Source organism: Gopherus flavomarginatus, chromosome 4 (assembly GCF_025201925.1).
Source record: "Gopherus flavomarginatus isolate rGopFla2 chromosome 4, rGopFla2.mat.asm, whole genome shotgun sequence".
NCBI classification, from domain to species: Eukaryota; Metazoa; Chordata; order Testudines; family Testudinidae; genus Gopherus; species Gopherus flavomarginatus.
The window spans coordinates 67,636,890-67,651,782 of NC_066620.1; the positions used below are offsets into that span (position 1 = coordinate 67,636,890).

Sequence of the window (14,893 nt, forward strand, 5' to 3'; positions counted from 1 at the left end):
CCCCTTTTGAGTGTCTCTCCTTCTCCATTTGTAGCTCAATCACATGATATACCCCAGCGAGGTTCGGTTGTAACCCAGGTATCCAGCCTGGAGAGGCCAGTGGCCTGAACAGGGGAGTGGGAATCCGAAGGTCCTGACCACAGGGTACAAATTCCTCCCCCTCTCATTGTAAGGGTGGATCCCGCCCCCAGGGGGAATGAGGGCTCCATGGGCCGAAGGGCGTGACGTGCAAGGCCTCTTGCCCTGACTCCATGTGTGGAGGAGGGGATATATCCCCAAATAGAGGTGCAGCAAGGTGGCCTAAGGAAAGGAGGTAGGCAATGGGCGGTCCCAGGCTTTTTGCACGGGGCCAGGTACCTGCTGCCCCGCACGCAGCCAGGGAGGGGAGGAGGCGGAGGCTGCTGGTGTGTGGCAATAGGCACCAGCCAGCCCCACACAAAGCCGGATCCCAGGGGGAGGCAGCACGAATCCCCGCAGCGACGCTGGCCCAAGGAGCTTGGCTGGCACCAGGCACATGCGACTACAGCCCGAGCCGAGCCGAGCCGAGCCAGTAGGAGGAGCCGGGGCTGCGAGGGAGGAGCCGCTCCGGCTCAGCAACACAGTGATCCGGAGCAAGGTGCAGAGGGAGTCGGGCCCAGCCCGGGCCCGGCCAGCTCCGCCCCGGGAATCCCGGTGCCACTGCAGCAGAGTCCCCGCCTCCAGCAGAGCAGAGCAGGTGCAGCGGGCGGAAAGAGCCGTAGCGCAGAGATCCCGGGCTGGCTGCCGCCTGCCGGGGGAAGGGAGCTGGGCACCGGAGTAGGGATGATCCGCGCCCGGGGAGGTCCCGGCCCCTGATGCGGCTCTGGAGCCGGATAACAGCGCAGCCCACTTCCCTCCCCTTCCCCGGTCTCACAGGCCCCGCGGCTGCTTCGGCTCTGGATCCTCAGATCCCTCCAAATCCGGTGTGACCCACGCGGTGATCCGGCTCCAATCTGGATATAGACCCTCCTTCTTGGTGACCCGGATTGCACGGTACCTGGCTCGCACGGTACCCGGCTCCGCTGGCGATTGCACACCTCTTTCCCATCCCGGGAATCGTCCTCCTTGACTCTACCCGTAACGGCGTCGAATTTTGCACCCGCCACAGGGATTGGAGACTATCTACCTGCTTCTATTTGGATTGCACATAGTTTCCTTGCACCGCTCGAGGTTGCACAGCAGCGCTGCACTGACCCGATTGCACAACATCAGCACCGACACATCTCCAGATTGCACGTTAGTTGCTTGCAGAAACTGGGATTGCACAGCAGCCTTTGCACAGGTCCATACTGCACATTACTTACCTGCACCAATCCGGATTGCTCAATAGCCTTGGGCTAATCCAGACTGCACAAAATCCTTTGCGCTGATTAGATTGCACAGCAGATCCCAGCATAGATTGCACCTGCACTGATCTGGATTGCACACTATTCACTTACACTGATTCAAATTGCACATTATTTACCTGCACTGATTCAGATTGCATAGCAGCTTCTGCAGGTGTCCGTGTGTGTTTGCTCACTGCCAGAACTGGTGAAAGATGTTGCCAGGGTCTATCCAGATCTCTGGGGAGACTTTATCAAGTGCTGAGATCCGGGACATTTGCGAGAGCCTGCGGGAGAACTCGGTGCGACTGCTGTCACTCCGGGGCTGCCAGCTTTCTGACCGGGATTTCGGGCGCATTTGCCGAGGGGTAGCGGAATCTCACTCCTTGGCTCAGCTCAACCTCAACCTGGGGATTGTGTCCAACATCAACCGGGTGAAGCAACTGGCAGAAGCCCTGAAGACAAACCGCTCCATCCAGTCTCTGTTGTAAGTAGGGGATACCTTGCTGGCTCCATGGAGATGGGCCACCCCCAAGAGTGGCCATCCAGAAGTGCAGTATCCCTGCCCCTAGAGAGTACCCATGCCAGGAGATGTACTTGCCCCGGGCAGCCTGTTCTGACAGGGTTGTCTCATCCCTCTGGCACTCTGTTGCTCTTCAGTCCTGTAAATTAATTCCTGAGAAAAAAAAGTATTTGATTTTAAGCATCAAGTCCTCCTGCCCCATGCTGGGAGGAGGCCACCACTGCACCTCTCCCATCTGTATTCTTCTGGCATATCTGATATATCTCCTATGTTGGACGGGGAATGTCTCTGCATCCTTAATTCCTCAGACCCATTTGTCCCATGCTGGGAGAGAGCTGTCTGCACCCCTGAAGTCCCCAGCCCTGCTTCCTGTTCTATGCTGAGAGAGGACTGTCTCTGTACCTCTACCACCTGTCACCAATCTGTTCTAAGCTCCTTCATTCAGGGACACAGCATCACTAGGCATTTTGGAGTGTTGCCCCCACCAGGCAGTGGTATCTTCCTCCTGTTCCCTCTGTATCTTAGTTCCTATCAGCTGAGGCAGTCCCCAATGCCGTCAGTAAGGTACATGAATAATCCCTAGCCTTTATCCACACAGCCTCCATGGGAGCCCCCTGACAGACGCCGGCCTAGCTCTCCTCAATCCAGCGCTCTCCATCCATCCCTCTCTGGTGGCTTTGGACTTGGGAGACTGCATGCTGGGTGATGAGGGCATCAACTTGGTCTGTGGGCTCCTGCCTCCTGATGGAGCCAAGTCAGGTAAGCAAAAGGGTCTGTGGGGTATGCAGTGGCCATTGGAACTCCTTTATGGCTCAGGCCCCTCTGCTTAGAGCTAAACATCCTCTGCCTGTGACTTGTTAGGGGAGCAGGACATAAAGTTTCTCCCTCTGCTGAGACATGGCACAAGACTTCTCCTCCCAGCGTTAAGTGCAGTGGAACCATCCCTTAGTTCAGGAGCTGTTGCACTGGGTGAGGACTCTGCTTCCTCCTTGCCTAGTTCTAAGGGGAGGGACCCTGTCCAATGGAGCATGGCTCCTGGTACAGTGGACTGTTCCATTGGCAAGATGCTAGTGGGGAATGGTGGCCAGTTTGCCACCTCGTGATGGGAGAGTTTGAATTTAGGGGGAGGGAGGCACAAGGCTTGGACTTCTGATTTGGTGTTAATATTTTGCACTCGTGAAGCCTGAGTTGTGATTGGTGCATTTACAATGAATGCAGATCAATGCACATTACATTCCTCCTCCCTCCTACCCGCATTCTGCCCCGGAACTGGGTTTTACAGTAAATTCACTTCATTGGCTCCCCAGGGAATTAACACTGAATGATCCCTCCTGTCTGTTTTATGGGGAAGGGACTAACTGCTGGCTGGCTAAGTTCCTCTTTACAGGGGATGAAGTCTGAGGCCTGGGCTCTGTCTCTACCCTCTCCCCCCAGCACCCTAACCAGCTATTGACCTCAGGCCTCTCGGGGTATATGCTCACAAGAGATACAGCAGCCACCCTTCTGAAACTCAAGTTTCAGTACCTGCCTGTCCTGCCCATCTCCCCCTCCCACGCTGAGACTGCTTCTTGTGAGCAGATGAAGGGGCAGCACTGCAGGTAGTAGCATTAATCAGATAATTAACCTTAGTCATTCTGTAAATCATACCTTCTCAACCAATCAGGGTGCAGGAAATTGTGAAATTCTGAGCCATGCCACTTCCTATCTCTGTGATTGGCTGAGCAGGTTCTCCTCTGGAAGGTTTGGTGACATGTCTGGACCCGTAGGGTGTTCATGGGCTTCTCTCTCTTCTCCAGGCCTTAAGGAGTTAACACTGAGCGCAAACCCAGGTGTCACGGCCAAAGGTTGGGGGCACCTGGCCATTGCAGTAGCTCACAGCTCCCAGGTGCGAGTGTTGAACCTGGACTACAACCCTCTCGGTGAGCGGCACAGGCGTGAGAGGCTCTGAACTACTAGCTTGACAGGCTTTGTGTGAGTTTGCTGCTGCTGAAGGTGCTGGTCTGATGGCCCTGGAGAGTGAATCTAGACCAGGGACATCCTGGGCACTGGCAAGGCAATGCAGGTTCCTCCACACTGTCCCTTCTGCTGGGCCTCTTCCCTGCCCTGGAGGTGAGGGCTGGGATGACCTGATACAAGAGACTTGTCTTATATAGGCAACTATACCTCTTCCCCCTCCTCCCCTCAAAAAAAAAAGGTGTCCCAATTTTTCACACTTGTTATGTGGTCACCCTAGTGAGGGAGAAGTTCATTCTTCATAGCCTATTCAGTCCTCTGCTTGAGACTTGGGGCCAGTTAGTTCCACTTGTGCTGATAATTTGTGTGATGAGGACACATGTTCTGCCTGGAAATGCATCAGACATGCTTCACAGAGGAGATGGCAGCTGCAAGCAAACTAGGGAGGAAAGACTGTGTCCCCCACCTCCATCCCCTGGGGTCTCTGGGCTCCCCTTGTCCCACAACCTGCATCAGGCCTCAGCTCAGGTGGTGACCTTCCTCTGCTCCCTCCCATTCCCAATCCCTTTGGCCTGAGCAGTTGGCCTGACAGATGGAACATGCCCCCCTACCCCCTTTCCTCCAGCTCCTTCCCTGGATAATAGCATGGAGGAGAAGAGCCTGGCAACGGTTGCCATGGAAACCAACTCTCCTTCTCCAGCTTGTGTTGCTGAAGCAGGATTGGCAGCTGGTGAGGCAGAGACCAGGACATGTGGCTCTCCTACCTCACCCTGCCCAGGAAACTAGGCCAAGCAGCTCTCTCTCCCCTCCCTGCCCCATCTCCCCACCTCCACCCCACCCCACCCGAGACCCTGGCTGGCTGGGTGCTTCTACTCTGTGTTACGAGTTCCTAACATGGTAGCTGATGAAACCCCACCTGTGACCGTCTGGGGAGTGCTTCACAGGCTGCCACTGAGCCAGCCCCAAAAGAGCTGCTCCCCTGCAAGGGGTGACAGCATGTCTGCTGGCTAGGACAGTAGACTCTTGGTTCTATTCCTGACTCTGTGAGGGAGTGGGGGCCAGTGGTCAGAGCAGAAGGCTGGGAGCCAGGACTCCTGGGGTCTGTTTCTGGCTCTACTACTGACTTCCTCTCTGACCCTGTGGCCAGTCACTTCCCCTCTCTGTGCCTGAGTTTCCCTTCTGGTGATGACGGGAGGCACCGAGATCCTTGGGTAGGTGGATGGAAGGTGCTGTGTATGAACAAAGTCTTCTTGTAAGAGAAACAGTTTCACTATGTTCCTTCAAGTTCTCTACGTTCACTCCCAGAACAGCCAGTCACAGCCCACAACTAACATTCCATCCCCCCCAATTTGTCTCTTTTCACAACCACCAACCCTTCTCCTCCTCCTCCAAAGTGTTCCTGGCACATAAGGATTAGCTGGTAGCATTGGGACAGGGTAGTCCCATGATCTGCCTGGCCCAGTGGATACATGGTCTGTGTGAAGCCAGATTCTGCTGACATCCCCTGGCTTTCTTCTCCTCCAGGTGACCAGGTAGCAGGGATGCTGGCTGTTGCTGTGGCCTCCAGTCGCACCCTGGAGGTTCTGGACTTGGAAGGAACAGGACTTACCAACCATTCAGCCCAGGTAAGGAGTGTCGGGTGCTGATATAGCATCATCTGCACCTCAGGGACACAGGTGTCAACAAAGAGTAGAGTTCCCAACCCTGAGATGTACCTCCTACCCCTCCCCACCATCAATGGATCCTCTTCTCAGAACAGTCTCTCCACCTAGAAATACTGCTACTATCTGTTCCTTTCCCTGACCCATGGCTTTCAGCCCTTAGAGGTCCTGCTCAGCCCTAGCCAATGGAGGGCGAGAGAGCAGATTTTTTGGTTCTCTGGAAAAGTGAAGAAGGTTTGGTTTCAGGAAGAAGTCTTGGAGTTTAGGCTTAGAGCGGGTAGGACTTGAGCTTAGGGGGTTATAGATAATTATCTGCTTAGTGTTTTTTTGCAGTTTCTTCTCTGAGAAGCTCAGCTCATGGTACTGAGATTTCCCATTTTCACTGTCTCATCTGACTCAGGCTTACAGGGGACCCAGCTGGAGGTGGCAGGGGACGTTTGCAGGTAGGAGAGAGCTGGAGTAGTTTCCTCCTTGGGTACAGCCAGGAAGTCCTGGCAATGGTCTCAGGTGGAGAGTTCTTAGTGTCCCTAAAAGCTGGTGGGGGGCTCAGAGGCGGATGAAGAGAGTAAAAAGCAGCTCTGAACCCCTTTCCTATCAATCTGACTTCTGTCTGTGCTGCCTTTCTACCCGCTTCTGGCTCTTGTTCTGCTCAGACCTTGCTGGACATGGTGGAGAATTACCCAACCGCCCTGCGGACGCTGATCCTGGCAGAGAACAACATCAGTCCTGAGCTGCAGCAGCAGATCTCAGACCTGCTCTCTGAGGGTGAGGAAGAGGAGGAAAATGAGGCTCATGAAGTCACAGCCAGGGAGAAGAACCCCTGGATCTGCCAGAGCAGTAAGACCTCTAGGACCCCAGAGAGGTGGAGATGAGGCTGGACTGGGGAGGCTGGCAGGAATGAGGGTTCTGTGATGTTTTCTGCTGGGATGAGTATGTCACTGTGGGGTTGGTAAATGGACAAGGTCCCACCTCATTGTGGGCTGGAATACAAACTGAGTTCAAGTCTCATCAGCCAGTTAAGTAGAGTTGGGCTGGGTCAGTACTTCTATAGGAAGCCTCCCAGGACAATCTGGCGTCTGCAAGAAGTGGAGGTGGGACTCAGATGGCTCTTTACAGTACCAGTGCCCCGGCATGATGCTGCAGGAATTAACATCTTTCAGCAGAGACATAGAATCAGAGTCATGAACAGTAAAGCTCCCATGGGTCTTTTCATAAAACTTGGGGAGTTGGCCCTGGTGTCTCATTTAAATTCCAGATCATGTCATTCCAGGCTGCTTCTCTAAATTCCCCTCCAGTTTGAATGAGGTAAACCTTGTGAGGGTTACCAGCACTATATTCTATCTGCAGTGGCTGTATTTGAAGGAAAGGGATATTGTAGCTATTCCAGTGAGCTATTGTATACCACTGTTTGATAGGAATCCAGCAGAACTAACAGGGATAAAGGCAAAAAGGAGATCTACCCAGATCCTGCTCATTTTTTAACCCAAGCTCCCCAGTTGTCCCATCAAAATATGAACTAGTATAGCTGCTCCTAAAGCACCGAACAAATCCAGACTCCAATGCCATAGCACCACAAAAACTGGGAACTAGTACCTGGATCCAGCGAATTTTTGGCCAGTGCCCACCCCTGCCCACTCCCAATTCCAGTGTCTAAATAGAAAACAAGCATAGCTGCTCATAATGCACCAAAAACATCTGGACCCTGATACATCTCGGTGCAGCAGTGCCCCAAAGCCTGCCTCCAACTCCCAGATTCTGTGAGATCCAATCAATATTTGGACCTAGTCCCCCAAATTTCATTGTCCAAATAGAGACCAGCACAGCTCCCCTGAGTTCAAAAACATCTGGCCCCAATGCTTCCTGGTGCAAGAACCTGACTTCAGCATTTTGGAAGAAGGATGGGGTGGTCTGCTATTAAATAGCCTTCTCAACAAACACATATATGTTCAGCTCCATACACACCATCAAGGCGCTCAGCTGAGTTTGGGGAAGAATTCCTTTGGCAACACTGGCTGGTTCTTTGTGCACTCATGTACTGGCCAGTGCCATCAGGAGCAGTGGGGAGGGTGAGGTAATGGTATGTTTTATCTGCTTTCCAACTTCACCTTCCTCTTTAAAACTGACCATGTCAACCTTCCATTCAGACAGTGTGAAGAGCGGGAATTTCCAGGTGTCAGCTGGGAAACAAAGTGCCAAGTGCCAGTGGTCACGTGGCCCCTTGGTTCTCCACAGCATTGCTTCCCATGTGCAGCAAGAGCAGATCTGCTGCTTACTCCTGTGAACCCTGCAGCGCCAGCACAGCTGAAGGGCGGGGGGCAGGTTGGGGGCAGCTGGATTCTGTTCTTGTGGATTGGCAACAGAAAGGGTTGCAAAGTTAAAGCCAGTTATACCTGTACAGCCTTTCTGAGAGCACAGGAGTTGTCATTGAGGGCAGACTTTGCAGGCAGTGGGATTGCACAGGTGTCATTGAAGGGCTAATTTGGCCAGCAGAACCCATAGTGCTCGTGATGATGGACAGACTCTCAGATCCCAGGGGGAGTTTTCAGGGCTGGCTTTTCCTTTGTAACCTGAGCACACGGCGTCCCTTGGAAACAATACATCTGGATCCCCGCAGTGGCATGGGGGCAGTCACTTTAAGGTCCTCCAGACAGCATTAAGTCTGCAATGTTGCACAGAGAGTGTGCATCTAGTCACCTCTCCACCTCAAAATCCTCTCTGGCTTCTGGCTCCTTCCATGTTAGCCAAGCTCCTCATTAGCCCTCATTTGCTCTGCTTCTCTCGTGTCTTTTGTCCCCTTCTCTCACTCTCAACTCTGCGCCTGGTGTCCAGACCTGTGTTCTTCTCCAGCTCAAATGTCTAACATTCTCTCTCCCACCTGCTCCACAGATCCCAGCTCCCAGATGGTCTTGGTGACATCAGGTCTAGGCGAGAGCCTCTTAGCAGAAACAGAGATGTGACTAGGATACTCCTGCAGCGTCTACTGAGAAAAACACTGTTTGCCTGTATGGGTGGGCCATGTGCAATGCGTGCATGGAGTATATGTGTGTGTGTGTGTTTGTTCACGCCACACATGCTGGGTGAATGTGCTGTATGTGTGCATACCCTGCTGTGCCCATGCCCACGTGCCTCCAGGAGGCCTGCCCCAATTGTGCGTTCACATCCTTTAAGTCCCATCCATGCCACCTTTGGGTTCTGAGTTTTGGATCCTGGCTGAGTGAATCTACATGAGTGTCTGTGTCACATGCTCTATCAGCTGCTTGTGCTTATCCACTTACTGCATGTTTAGATCACACAGCCTCCCACTCCTGGCTGTACATTCCTGACCCACATGCTGGAGGTTGTATTTATTCAGAGGTATATATTTGTGTATAACAGATGTTCTTTCTATTGCTTGTACTGGTGTCTTGAAGAGTTTTATAAAGGTCACAGATGTGGCACAGCTCATGGGCTGCAAGAGGCTCTGTCATTCCTGCTCCCACTGACAGGGAAGGGCATTGAGTGGGCTGGGAGAGTTTGATTGAGCAGATGAGCCGTATGTCCTGGAGCCGGTGCTGGGCACGGTGTGTGAGCAAAGACCACATGGCCAGACTCTACTGCTCTGTCTCCACTTCCCCATGACCCAGAGCTGGCTATCAGGCTGAGTAGTTCTTGGGTTCTGTCTTGTGGGAGAGAGCCAGATCCAGTGTATGTATGCAGGAGATGCATGGTTCTCTGCTGTTCCATGAGAGTAGAGCCCTGAAATCTTGCTCATTGCTGGTACCTTTGAAGCATTTGCTCCCACAGGGAATCAAAGCTGAGCCAGATTCTGTATAGCCCCATCTCCCTGAAGGGAATTACAGTGAGAAAGGGCCAAAGCCCTTGCAGTAAGAGGGGCTTGTCCCTCTAATCCTGGAGCTCTTCTAACTCTAGCTCTTTTGTTAGCAGCTGCAGAGCTGGGCAGAATTTGCAGAGGAGCTGGCCAGTGAAAACCCAGGTGCTGCAGGCAGAGGTGAGGGGGACTCAGGCAGGGGTGCACTGCCCTTTTCACTCAGTGCTGACTCGAATGCCTCTGGAAAGTGCAGAGGGACGCAGTTACAGGGTGTGACAAGGGGATTCAGGCAGAGGTGCTCCTTGGGCCACATCCGCACCAATATTCCAGGACAGTGCCAAGGGACGATGTGCTGTAGAAGCTGCTGTATCTCAGGTGAGCCTTAAAGCCAAAGGTCTGCTCCTTGGAGCAGTTTATGTAAGAGTGGGGAGGGAGGTCAAATTCCAGCTTGTGCCAGTCCAGTCTGCCTTCCTGTATCTGCCTTGGGAGACAGCTTATCCTGCCCTCCTATGGTGCGTTCCCAAGTGCTGTTAGCCCAGGCTAGCAGCTTTGTGTCCGTGAGTTTAAGTGCTTTTGGAGGGCTGGGACACGGGAGCAGTTTAAGAGGTTTTATTCCATAATAATAAAACCCAGCAGGGCGGAGCCCCATCGCATCTGAGCTCAACCTGGCACCTGCCGCACACCCACTAGAGAACCAGGCAGAGTGGTTCGCTGGAAAGGCTCAGATTGGAGCTGGTTTCAAACCCAGGTAGAACAATGAACCTGTAACTGGCTGTGGCCTGGAGAGCTCACCCTTTCCCCACTCCAGCACTGCAGAGAGCCCTCAGCGCATGGGAGTGAGCATCCCACAAAAGCCGGGAGAGCCACGAGGAGGCAGCAGTGCTCCCAAGTGCCTGACTGGACTCGGCTGGCTACTAGCTCATCTCAGCTCCCACCGTGCTGGGCTTGTGGTGGTGAGGTCTGCCCACTGGAGGGCACTCAGCTCTGGCCCTGCAGCACTGGAGGAAGGCTTTGGGAGAAGGGAGCAGCTCGGTGAGTTGTGGGACACAGGGACCCATTCCTATGTGGTGGGATCCTGTCAGAGGCCAGACTGGACAAGCTGGTGCTGGGAAGAGCCCCACTGCACACCTGGTAGGAAAGGCCACACTATGGCATCATCAGCTCATTAGCATTCTCCCAGCTCTGCTCTCTCATCACTGCCACGCAGCTGTGTTTTTATACACACCCAGACTGATCCAGGCCCTAGGTCTGAGCTGCCTTCCTAGGCTCCCACAGCACACTAGCAGCACCACAGCAGTCTGTCTTCTACATGGCCACACGTGTCGAACTCGTCACACCCCAGCCTTTTCACTGCACTGGACAGTGATGCTCTCTCGCTTCCTTAGAGGTTGAGGTTCTCATGTATGCAGCACAGCGAAGCAACTGGGGACCCCCATTCTGCACCTGCTCCTCTCCCCCCCCACCCCCGTTCAGCTGGAGATAAGGAAGAGGTCACCCCAGTGACTTGTCCAAGACAGACTGGGCCTGGTGGTTGGGTGTTAACCCAGGTGCTGGGGGAAGCCAAGCACCTTGTAAAGGTATTCGGGGGTCCTAAAGCTGCAGAGCAATGTCTAGTTGGGGTCAGTGGGAGTTAGCTGCTTTGGAAAATACCACTCGCAACATCTTTAGCACCTTTGAAACTTAGCCTTTCTGTGCCTCAGTTCCCCATGTGTGACACAGGGCTATGATCAGTGCCCTACCTCACAGCGGTGTGGGAGGATCAATACAGCAAGGACTGTGAGGTGCTCACAGTACTATGGTAATAGTGGGGGAGGATATAGAAATACCTCAGATAAGTAGGATAATGGGGCCCTAGCAAAAACCCACACACAGCTGACAAAGGGAAGCTCAGGACAGCAGGGACCAGCCCTAGAGAAGCAGGAAGGGTGTGAGCATCAGCAACTATTGTTCTCAGGAGGGAGCTGGGGGAAAACAGGGCTTTCTACAAGAAAGGGATAGGGACTATAACCAGAGGCAGGCTCCATGAAGGAGCCAGTGGTGCCAGGGAAGCAGAGAGCTGGCAGTGGATCACAGTTGCTGATAGTTTGTGGAGATAAAGGCAAATTAGGCAGGTTGTAATTCCCCCCCTTGCCTCCCCCACAATGTATCACCTCCAGCAGAGGCTCACAAAAACTAGTTCAAACTGGAGTATTCACACACCAGACAAAGAAAGGACCTTTGGATAAATAACCTGACTTCACACTGACTCAGGATCTTCTTCCTGATCCAGCAAAGGGACAGGCCCTTTGGTCCAAGAGGGGCCCCCAATCCTTGTGGAAGGGCTGACACCTACCAGAGAGTCAGGGTGAGTGCTCATAAGCTTTTTAGCATGCGTATAGGTTTTTTTTTGTTTTTTTTTTTAATGTCTTCTCTGTAATGCTTTCACCTTAAGAACGTGCTCCCTTACCAAGGGCTGTTTGGCAACCTACAAGTGCTGGCCAGTACACTATTCGTAGCCTCTGGAGAGAAAGCAAACTGCAGCCACTGGCCTTCAAGGCAGGGCCTTTCAAGATTTAAAGGCCCTGGAGCTCCTAGCCACAGCCAGAGCCCTAGGGCCTTTAAATCTTGAAAGGCTCCACCTCTTCTGGTTGAGGCCATGCTCCCACTCAGGTACCCTGCTCAAGACTCCAGGGTACTGGTAAGTCCTTTAAGTTACTTTCACCCCTGCCCTCAGTACTAAACCCATTAATATAAGAGTCTCCCCCAATTTCCCCCACAGGGCCAGGACTGGCAGTCATAAGTCATCCACCTCTAGGCTAGGCCCAGGGGCAGTGCCTTGACAAGGCAGCTCCATCGCCCAAAGACTAAACACCAGCTCTGCATCACACATGCTCCAGGCTGTGAGGGAGGCGGCTGGGTCCCTGGTTAGAACCCTGCTGGGGAAGCAGGGCTGTGGGGGATTTGGCACAAAGCATGCACCCTGTGGAGAAGGCTCCAGCCAGTGCCTGCCCAGCAGGATATACACAGTAGGCCAAGTGCCCCTTGCATCTTGTTGGAGCAAGGCAGGGGAGAGATTGTGTTTCAGGGCTAGAATTAGGCTGGAGGATTAAAGAGCAGCTGCTCCCAGGAGCACACAATAAAATAAATAATTGTAGGGACAAAGGGAGCAGGAACCACAGCTAAAAAGGGGGAAAAGGAGGAGTCTCCAGCAGGGAGGCAGCACTGGATCAGCTCAAGCTACCACATGGAGAGGCAGGCAAACCCGTCTTCCTTGTCTTGGGCATCAGGTCTTGGCCAGGGAGCTCCTAAGGTACTATAGTGGACCTCACTGTGTGAGCCCAGTGGCCTCTTTATCCCTCAGACTTGAAGAGTCTTTTCCTGTGGGGTTCACAGCATCACCAGCACCAAATATTCAAAAATCCCAAGTCAGGCCCCCCAAAGTTATGGGACTGGCATAAAAATCAAGAATACAACATAAACAGTGGGTTCTTTCTCTTTGCCGTTTGCTTTCGGAGCCTTTAGGTGCCCATGGGTCATATTTACCAGATTTTCTCCATAAACACAAGGGTTAGAAATACACCTCTTTTAAATGAAAGCTGCTAGTCTTATCTAATCACATGGCCCCAGGAGCTGGGGTTTTAAAAAATAATCAGCAAGCAGCACAGAGTTGGCAACAGAGTTTGGCACATGTGGGCTAGTTAGAAAAGGTGCCAGACTGAGCCATGGAATTACAGCACAGGGACAACCAGCCCCAACGAGGTCCAGAAGTGTTCAGTGCCCCTTTCTCCCATGAGCCCTATGCCTCTCTCCTGAGTCTCGGGAGTTTTGGTTGAATGATACTGGCCTTTTGAGGCAGGAGCATCTACATTTTCAAAATATGAAACCACGACACTTTAGGCAGCTAGTTTAGGTTCACAAGAGTCATGCAAAAGGCAAAAATACCCTTTTAAAAAAGTGCGCTCCTGTTGGTACTGCCAGCTTCTAAGTCAATGACATGCAAACACTGCTAGGAGTGAGAATTCTTCCAGAAACTTAATGGGCCGAATGAGCCTGAACACCTGACAACATTCACTATGAGCAACGAATCAGCTCCCATGGCATCTACGCTCATCTGACTTCTCTTCAGTCCAACACTGTTCACCACTCTAAACTCTCCTTCCATGGTCCTGTTGCTTCGTTCCTGGTGAGGACCGAGCAGATGCTCTGTGCAACAAGACATCTTGAACAAACATTGTGTAGTTAAAGCGCAGACGTGCTGAATGGTGAAAGGAAGAACCCGGGACATCATCTGAAAAGACAGGCCATATTTATCCCTGATGAGCCACCAGGTGGCACACAGGACCCTGCAAATCTCTAGGACAGGAGCTTGCCATAACAGGGCCCCCGGCCATCAGGATTTACCTGTTCTTGGCTCCCACAGCCAGCAGTGAGAGCACCCAGCACCCCACAGCCACAGCTTACTTTTAAAATAGTTTATTTCTGGTTTTAAAATATACATCAGTTTGAAAATCTCAGAAAAAACATGTTAGTTGCAGATGAACACGCTGGAGTTGGGACACTGAAAAGTGGGGCCCCAAGAGCCAGTACTGCCAGACACAAGAAGGAGGGCAAAGGCCTGATGCCCCATGGACGCAGCCTCAGAGCAGGTTGCTCCTTCTCTCCTGGCTGCCCAACATTCCCCTCACCATTTCTCTTGTGGGCTCTGCTGCTGTCTGGTCACACTCCAAAGGAAATGGCACGTCAGGACCAGGGCCTGGACTGGGCCTATGGGCATTCCCTTGCCCTTGCTTCTAGCCTGATGTGATGAAAGGCAAAAGGGAGATTAGCTTTTGCCTTACAGGAACCAGCACACCAACTGATTCTACAATCAGGTGGTTTTAATTTTTGTCCGGAACAGCTAAGGACAGCCAGTTGCAGGGCAACCAGGGACCTTTGGATTGAGCCAGGAGGGGAAGCACCTCTTGTGGAGAGATGGAGGTGATCAGACCCACCTACACTAACCAGCTCAAGGATCAGACACAACCCAGGTCAGCCTCATGCTCCCAGCAGCTTGCAGCTCACAGGTAGGTCATGAGACACAAGTGAGGCCATGCAGCCCAGGAGGCTTGGAGTCAAGCTGTGCTGACAAGGTACAGGAGCCCAATCAACAGGAGAGGCCCTGTGGCTGGGGCATGAAGATGGGGTGGGAGGAAGCAGCAGCTTGGACCTCAGCACTGCAAGGAGGCTACAGGAGATAGAGGAGCTGGGCTGGGCAGAGCCCCCCCACTTACACACACAGAGGATTAGAACCTTGCAGGTTGAGGAGGCTCCCACCACTAGCACCAATTTGTTAGGGCAGCTGTGCTGAAATACTGAGTCCCGCCCCAGTGCCACACTCAGCTGAGTGGCCAGGAACAAGGCAAGTGCATAGGCAGCCGCTGTGACCAGAGTGCCCAAATCTATTCACACAGGAAGCAGCCATGGGCTGGGCCAAGACACAGGAGAGGGAATAGCTCCCTTTCACACAGGGCCATCCCTAGCCATTTGGGTGCCCTATGCAGCCCCCCCTCCCGGACGGGGGCTGTGTGGGGCCCCAGGCCTCCCCCCCAGGGCCTGGGAGGCAGGAGCGGGGGGGGCACTTTTGGGG

At 53.1% G+C, this 14,893-nt stretch overlaps 1 protein-coding gene across 3 annotated transcripts; it reads left to right on the forward strand.

Annotated features, from left to right (window-relative positions):
• Window positions 1–433: 433 nt before the first annotated feature.
• LRRC73 (leucine rich repeat containing 73) lies at window positions 434–10,135 on the forward strand. Of its 3 annotated transcripts, none has more exons than XM_050951676.1 (6): window positions 435–1,830; window positions 2,465–2,625; window positions 3,663–3,785; window positions 5,344–5,444; window positions 6,134–6,245; window positions 8,367–10,133. In XM_050951676.1, the coding sequence occupies exons 1-6, from the start codon at window positions 1,559–1,561 to the stop codon at window positions 8,435–8,437; spliced, it is 840 nt and encodes a 279-aa protein (XP_050807633.1). In that variant the 5' UTR covers window positions 435–1,558; the 3' UTR covers window positions 8,438–10,133. The 3 variants fall into 3 exon arrangements, with proteins under 3 accessions (XP_050807634.1, XP_050807633.1, XP_050807631.1); XM_050951674.1 differs by having other exon boundaries at window positions 437–1,830; window positions 6,134–6,317; window positions 8,367–10,130; XM_050951677.1 differs by lacking the exon at window positions 3,663–3,785 and having other exon boundaries at window positions 434–1,830; window positions 6,134–6,317; window positions 8,367–10,135.
• Window positions 10,136–14,893: the final 4,758 nt, after the last annotated feature.

What these genes read in the sequence shown, in the direction of transcription:
- LRRC73 (XM_050951674.1), top strand. Translation starts at nt 1,559, where the DNA reads ATGTTGCCAGGGTCTATCCAGATCTCTGGGGAGACTTTATCAAGTGCT. An exon ending in TCCTGATGGAGCCAAGTCAG is followed by an intron (nt 2,626 to 3,662) that starts GTAAGCAAAAGG and finishes TCTCTTCTCCAG; the next exon opens with GCCTTAAGGAGTTAACACTG. An exon ending in CCTGGACTACAACCCTCTCG is followed by an intron (nt 3,786 to 5,343) that starts GTGAGCGGCACA and finishes CTTCTCCTCCAG; the next exon opens with GTGACCAGGTAGCAGGGATG.